Consider the following 8297-nt stretch of genomic DNA (forward strand, 5'->3'; position numbering starts at 1 on the left):
CAACAAGACAAAGACATGACCTGGAAGCAGAGTTGAGGAAGAGTATGCACACACACACACGCACACACGCACACGCACACACACACACACACTCCGTTCACTTCCACCTGTGTCCAGATTTGATGCCGTGGACCACAGAGTCTGGAGTCTGAGACCTGCTCAGTGATTCTGGTGCTTTTTACAGCAGCTTTAGAGACACAAACACTAACTTAACTCTTCTCCGTGACTTCAGCCTCATGTACTCTGATAAAGGAGGTTCAGGTCAGTGTCAGACAGACAGGCAGACAGACAGGTGGCCCGGCCAGCCAATCAGAGAGTCAGAGACAGACAGCCAATGACAGCCGCCCACGCTGCCAGCTGGAAATGACACTTAAATCTCTCCCCTGTAATCTAACTAATAATGTTCCCCTCTTAATATTTTCCCTCTGCCTGCGCTGATGGATGGGGTCAGGCTGCCATTCTCCCGGCTCAGGTCAAATGTCAAACCAGAGGCTCGGCTCCCTGCACTGCTACTGTAATGGGAGCTGAAATATTAGTCCCAAACGCCTGCGGACGCCGCAACGTCTCGGCACAGATGATGAATTAACTGCTATGAGGAATTACAGATGGAGCATTCTGAAGACACACACACACACACACACACACACACTTTCATTTGCACACCTCCGTATGCAAATGATTGATAATAGACATCAGTGACATCAACTTTCTGCCCCCCCTCCCTCACACACACACACCCCACCCTTCCTTCCATATGCTAATGATTGATTGTGGTCTTCGGTTGATGCTGGCATCATCACTGCTTTTATTTATTCAGCTGTTGAGAGCAGCTCTTGGCCTCTCGCTGTCAAATATTAAATTGTTTTTTAAACGTATTTTGACGACTGATGTGAAAAAACAATCAGGCTAAAACTCGATGAATCCATATTAAACTCACACATAGAAACATTTAATTTAGTCCATCACATTCATATCACAACTGTATTTATTACTTTGCAGATTTTAATTTATAATTATAAATATAATAATACTTTAGGTATATTTATTATTATATATGTTATTATTTAAATTATTAATATTAAAATTAACTTCAGCAGCTCCAACACTTTAATATCTGATAATATACTAGGATTATTCTGCCTATAAGTACATTTAGGTAACATCTAAACTAAAACTTCACGTCTTTCATTTGCAGCTACAACAAGTCACACGAGTCTTTTACCTGCTCAGGTGTGTTGAGCGTGGAGCTCCAGAACTCAGTTGTAAAACAGACAACGAAGCTCTGTCAGGGAGAAATGAGGAAAACTAAAACGCTCCTTTCTTGATCATCTGGAGCTTTTTCAGACAAAAATAAAAGTTCAGGTTGAAATTTTTGTGTTTGGAAGTTTCAGAATAAAGTGCAGCCTGTTTCTGCAGAGCGTCTCACTTCCCTCCACAGGTATAAAACATCAGCTGTGTCCAGGTGTAACAGACTAGAAAAGTCACTTTACTTTATAATTAGTATTTTTAATTATGTTGTGAATTTTATTTATTAATATGAAGATCTCATTTAGTCTTTGTGAATTTTATCTCATTGAGCATTTTTATTTGCACTTTGCCTTTTATGTTCCTCCTGAGGTTCCGTACCTCTGGAGTCTCCGCCCCCTCCCCGTCATCTCTGAGGTAGGTGGTGTGGAGGAACGCGGGTGGCGCTATTTTGCTAATTTCTTTATAGAATCAGTTGTTTATTATGTTGTTTCGACTGTATAACTTTTGCGTTTAAAGCTATAATGACATTGAGCCATTTTTGTTGAGCTTTGACCGCTAGTATAAGTTTTAAAGACGTTGTTGTTTTACTCTTTAGCGCCACTAGCTTAACAGCAGCCGCCATGTGGTGTCTTAAAGTAGCTGTGTAGAGTTTTCACTGTATTCTCACTGGAAACTTTATTTTTGTACATGTCAGCTCTTTGAGCTCCATCCCTCATCTGAGTCCTCAGGGATAAAACAGGAAGCAGCTTGTTGTCCGTCCTCACGAGAGACAGACGCAGGCTGAAAACCAGACGATCAGTTTCAGCTTCAGACCAAACTAACTGAGTCTAACCACAGGACAGAAAACCTGCTGACACTTCACACACCGAAGGTGAGTTTGAAAAAAGTCAAAACTGAAAGAGGAACTAAATGTGAGTGAGTAGATATCAGAGCAGGGAGTGGCACCATGACTGACTGAGCTGTACTGTCTGTTTCCAGCTTCACTCAGAGACTAAATGGCTTCCAGGTTAGAGGAAGAGCTCTGCTGTCCAGTGTGTTATGAAGTCTTTAAGGATCCGGTTGTTCTGTCATGTAGCCACAGCTTCTGTAGAGACTGTCTGAAGAGATGGTGGAAAGAGACACAAACACAAACGTGTCCAGTTTGTAAGAAAAGATCTTCAAGAGATGAACCACCTATTAGTCTGGCGTTAAAGAACCTGTGTGAGGCGTTCTTACAGGAGAGAGACCAGACGTCTTCAGAGGGTCTCTGCACTCTGCACTCAGAGAAATTTAAACTCTTCTGTCTGGACCATCAGCAGCCGGTTTGTCTCGTCTGCCGAGATTCAGAAAAACACACCAACCACAGATTCAGACCCATCGATGAAGCTGCACAACAACACAAGAAGCTTCAGAGAACTCTGGAGTTTATGAAACAAAAGTTAAAGGTTCTTGGAGAAGTGAAAGTGCAGTGTGATCAAACAGCAGAACACATTAAGGTCCAGGCCCGACACACACAGAGTCAGATCAAGGAGCAGTTCAAGAAGCTTCACCAGTTCCTAGAAGAGGAAGAGGAGGCCAGGATGGCTGCACTGAGGGAGGAAGAGGAGCACAAGAGTCAGAGGATGAGGGAGAAGATGGAGGCTCTGAGCAGAGACATAGCAGCTCTTTCAGACACCGTCAGAGCCACAGAGGAGGAGCTGAGAGCTGGAGACGTCTCATTCCTCAACAACCATAAGGCTGCAGTGGAAAGAGTCCAGCAGCGCCCTCGACTGGATGATCCACAGCTGCCCTCAGGAGCTCTGATAGACGTGGTCAAACACCTGGGAAACCTGAGCTTCAACATCTGGACCAAGATGAAGGACGTGGTCTCCTACACTCCTGTGGTTCTGGATCCAAACACGGCTCATCCAGAACTGATCCTGTCTGAAGATCTGACCAGTGTGAGACGAGGAGAGAAACAGCAGCTTCCTGAAAACCCAGAGAGGTTTGATCATTACAGCTCTGTTCTGGGCTCTGAGGGGTTTAACTCAGGGACTCACAGCTGGGACGTCGAGCTTGGAGACAACACAAGTTGGACGGTGGGAGTGTTTGAAGAGTCGACCCAGAGGAATGAAAACATATGGCCTGGATTATGGAGAATATTGTTTTACAAAGGTCGGTACACGTCGTATTCACCGACAACTTCATCCACTTTTCTTCAAGTGAAGAAGTTCCAGAGGATCAGAGTGGATCTGAACTGGACCGGAGGACAAGTGTCCTTCTCTGATCCTGATACTAACACACACATTTACACCTTCACACACAGGTTCACTGAGAGGATGTTTCCGTACTTCTGGAATGAGCAAACGCTGCCGCTGAAGATTTTACCAGTGCAGGTTTCTGTGGTAGGGAGCTCGAGACGATTCACGCTTATTTCTTAAAGGGAAACGTTGCACAATTGAACCTGTGACACTGAGTCTGTCCTGATCTTTGCTTTTATTTCCTTTTTCAACAATGTTGTTGTCAGATGTGTAAAATGGTTTCAGGTATTTTCTGATCTCTAGATTTGGTTTGTTTAGACTTTTCTTTTTCTCGGGGACACTTGACATGTGACATGTGAGGAGGAGCTGAGAGTCGAACCACCGATCCTGTGGTTCATGGACACTCACATATTTTGAAATTGTCCCAAATGTGTGAACATGTTTTTAATGTTGAGATGTCTGTGAAAGTGTTTTCATTTCTTTGGGATTCTTGTGATGATTAAAATTCTACATGAATTCTGAATCCTGGTCATTTATTCTGCTTCTTTAACAGAAACACAAACATTTACTGACGGACTCGGACTGAACCAGCTCTGTTAGACCATTATTTACAACTTTAGATTAATGAGACAGAGAAGGTGTGAACTCTAAACCCTCAGTGATGTTGTAATAAATTCACAGTCAGCACAGGAAGTCTGGTAAGAGCTGCTGAGGAAGAAGAAGAAGAAGAAGAAGAAGAGGTCCTCCAATGCACCGTTATTCACTCCCACACAGAATAAAAGCTGCTCTGTGTCCGAGTAAGAATAACAACAGACCCCATTTCCTTTAATAAAGACACGTTTTTAAGCTGCAACATGATCAAGAAAAGTTGAAACAGGCAAAAAAGAGACTAAATAAGACAAATCAGTTTAGAAAATGTTCAGGATGATTCAGGAGCCTCCTCTAAAAACTCAACACAACAATTTAGTTTTTTCACCATCTGCGGTCAGTGTGAAAAGATTCAGGGACTCCAGAGAAATGTTAGTTTGTAAAAACGACCGATTCCTGCTGAACATGTGCAGCATGAAGAGGAAACAGCAGCAGCATCGTATCCTTCACAAATAAAGGTTCAAGCTAATTAACTGAATGTTATTATTATCTCAGAGGAAGTGACACGTACAGAGAACAGAGCTGAACACTGGACTCATGCTGGGTCAGGTTTCAGGTTTCAGGTTGGTCCTGCTCCTGAGTTAGTTTGGGTTTAACATAAAGTGTGTGGACGACAAACCCCCGAACCTGCTGCTACCTGAAGTTTCTCTGTTCACCTGCAGCACGTCGACTCGTCGATGGATCGCTCTGATTGTAGAGAACAAACCCGTGATGACTTCAGCGTATTATATCCATCCCCTAATGTAGGATCAGCTTATAAGTGAATCTGTTTTCAATCTATCCTTCATTTTCTCCCTCGTCCCCAGACTGAAGTACATTATGGTGCGGCTGATGATGAAGGGATGGTTCTGCTCATCAGGGAGTAGAGGAGAGGAAAATGAAGGAGGGACTGCGGAGGCTTTCTGCAGCGCTACGAGAAGATCATTACAGCGTGGAGAGAGATTTGAGGAGGCGCTTTACTCTGTGTGTGTCTGAACACACTCGTCGTCTCATTTTCATTCGACACCGATGCAAAAGCTTTAACACGCGTCTCCGCCCTGCAGCATTCGACTAATACAAATACTTTTAAATGTAACTTTCATTCAGAGCGTTTCAGTGTACGCTGATTGCATCCTGTGGGGACGTGTCACGTCTCGCAGTGCTGCAGGTACCGCAGAGTGTTTTCCTCACCACACTGACTCAGTGCTGATTCTCATGCATCACATTAAGTTTTGGAGTTGTTGACTCAGTTCTTCATTTCATTCAATTCACTCTTTTACTTTTTAACTCAACTCTAATCGCTCAACTGTTTTGACAAAATGCTGCTAATGGAATGAAGAGGAGCATCATCTCTCCTCCTCCTCCTCCACCCACCAAAAACAAATTAATTTTTTCTCTGCTTGCTGATTAAAAATGTACCTACCACATGCGGCTCCGAGCCGTGTGCAACAGGAGCCCAATATGCAAATCGCACCCTTTTTAAGACTTATCTACATATCAAATATTCTCCAGGCTTCACAAACTCGGAGATATTGTGCGCTGACCGAAGGCTTGGGCGTGTGTGTGTGTGTGTGTGTGTGTGTGTGTGTGTGTGTGTGAGATGGTAGCTGCAGACAGCGGTGTGTCTGAGCTCTCATGTTTATCAAAGAGAAGCAGTTATATCTGAGAGGGCTGGATGGCCTTGTGCTGCCAAAGCTAATCACAGTGATGTGTGTGTGTGTGTGTGTGTGTGTGTGTTATTGCACTGAGAGGTGACCGAAGTAGAATGAGGGGCAATGAGCTACAAGTGTGTGCCTGTCTATTTCTGTGAGGACAGTATTTGTGTATCATACCAAATAATTACGTTACATTATGTTTCCGACTGTTCTGTTTCTGAAATGCTAACGACTACACGAAGCTGAGGCCGAGTTCCTGCTGCTGAGTGAATATCAGTGAGTCAGTTTACTGCTCATTTCACTGAACAACTATGACAACAAGTTACCAGTAAGTCTTTAAATGAACATCAGCTGCACAGTGCACCATGAAGGTGCATTATTTGGAACAACACAACTGTAATATTACACTTCTGTACATTTATCAACGTAAGTAGAAACTGGAGGAACCAGCTACTACCGGAATATCATGTACTCACATCACAGCCAAGCTGCATCCTTCTTTATGTGCAGGTTGGATTAGTTTGAGACTAGAATCCCGAGAAAAGAAAGAATTTAAATGTTGTTCAAAGTTTGATGCCAAGGTTTTGATTCCCAAACCTAAGAATCGATAAGTGCAGGAGTTAGAGACAGGTTAACTAGTGAGGCACTAACAGTGGCTTAGGTTGTTTTAACATTGGTAAACTTCATAAAATGAGATTGTGTTTAGTTTGAAATACAAGATTTTACAGTACGAAGGCAAATTACACGGAACCCTTGAGTATTTATGTAAGTACAGTTTAATCAGGAAACCTCAATGAAAGACCTGCGAACTGATGGATACGAACATCATCACATTAAAACAGCCTTAGCAAAGCCTGATCTTTGCATTATGTGAGCATGACAAAGATTGTTTGCGAACAATCCAGTGAGCAGTTCTGAGGCGTACAGAGGTCTCAACCTGCTCGAAGTGGTCGAACAGACACATACAGAATCAAACTGTTTCATGACAAACCTGCTCTGAACCATGCAGCTGTCAATTTTCACAGCAGCCAACTTTCCTATTGGGCGTTCATCCAAAGCAGCACAAGTACATAGTTAGACCAGATCATGTGTTCTGGTAAAAGTCCTCTATCCTCTCATCATTGCCAAGAACCAGAAGCCAATTAAACAGATGAGTTGTGAACACAAATGAAATATCTTTAGCATATAAGACTATCACAGAGGATGATCAGACATGTCTGAGTCTCTGAGCTTCTTAATTAAAAATGAGGGAATTCAAATGGAGCCTTGTGAGACGATTCTTCAGCAGCCCCCCCCCCCAACCCCAAAGTCTTTTGAAGCAAACCAGCTCCCTCAAATTCCATTAGTGTGTTTTGTATTAAAAATAAGAAAAGTGGGAATCAAACCATTAAACAATGCCCTCGTCGGGTAGAAGAACTTCAATCACCTCCCCTCACCCCTCATTCAGCGCGGCTAGTATAGCTGGCTAATTAGTTCTGTTGAAAGGCTTCTAATTAAATTGACCTAATGTGGGGACCCAGGCAGCGAAACAGAGGAGGAGGCTGAGAAATATCACAGACGACGGGAAAAATGTGCGTGGAGGCGTGAACGAAACCTCGAATACACTGAACTTTGACAGATGCCTGTTTGGACAGAGAGTTACTCCATAGAGGAACAGGGTGGAAAAGATTTGTGGCTGTTATTATTATTCTATTACTGAATCAATGATAAAGACATTTACCAAACCAGTGCCAGTAGGAAACCTTCGGATGTGTTTACCTGTTGATCATCATTGGATTTTTTTTCTCTTTAATTCTAAATTGTTTAATTAATAAACCTGAAAAAGAATCAATATTAAATATAGTAAATATGTGAAAGTAAAAGTAATTATACAGTCTCGGTTATTTTTGTGCTCCTATAGAGTTTATTATTATATAACCTGCTGGTCCACAGATTGTGTGTCATACTTTACTGAGACATCTAGGAAAATGTACACAAGGTGGCATGAGGTTTTGGCAGAGAGGCCAAGGCAGGAGCCCGGTGAGTGATTGCTGCTGTTGCTGCTGTTTACTAAATAACTGTTGAAGCCATTTGAGTTCGAGTTTTGTTCACATCCTGCTTCTTTCTTTTTATACTTAGTCCTGAATCTTGAGCCTCGATCTCTGGGAAAAATTACCTCAAACTGGAAAACTGGTGCTGCCAGAGGAAAGTTGTGAGGAGACAGATTTACATTGGATTTATTTTGAACCATAGCTTCATCAAATTTCTAAACTTAACCCCCTAAACACTTAATGAGACCAAGAACCGGTGCTGGACAAACTTCTGAACTGTATATGTGATGTTCACTGTGTCTACAGTATGTTGTTTAATAAAAGGTTTAAACAGTATGTTACTAAATGTCATAAAGAACTCGAGGAGACGTTTAAAGCTTAACTCAACTTTTCCTGAACTAAACACACATTTCCTAACACAGTGTTCAGTTGGTCTAAACCTCCTTATTCTCTGTGAACGCCTTTCAACAGGCCTCGCAGGTCGACCAGAACGTTTTTCTATTTGTGTTTAATGCAGC

The 8297-nt window shown here is 42.5% G+C and overlaps 1 protein-coding gene across 1 annotated transcript; it reads left to right on the forward strand.

Moving 5' to 3' along the window:
* The first annotated feature begins 1641 nt into the window (after positions 1-1641).
* Positions 1642-3960, forward strand: LOC113148667 (tripartite motif-containing protein 35-like). Its single transcript, XM_026340438.1, has 3 exons — positions 1642-1662; positions 1943-2119; positions 2227-3960. Exon 3 carries the CDS (start codon positions 2244-2246, stop codon positions 3645-3647), a length of 1404 nt encoding a protein of 467 aa, XP_026196223.1. The 5' UTR covers positions 1642-1662; positions 1943-2119; positions 2227-2243; the 3' UTR covers positions 3648-3960.
* Positions 3961-8297: the final 4337 nt, after the last annotated feature.

The sequence above is a fragment of the Anabas testudineus genome, chromosome 22 (assembly GCF_900324465.2).
Source record: "Anabas testudineus chromosome 22, fAnaTes1.2, whole genome shotgun sequence".
In the NCBI taxonomy this organism is placed as follows: Eukaryota; Metazoa; Chordata; class Actinopteri; order Anabantiformes; family Anabantidae; genus Anabas; species Anabas testudineus.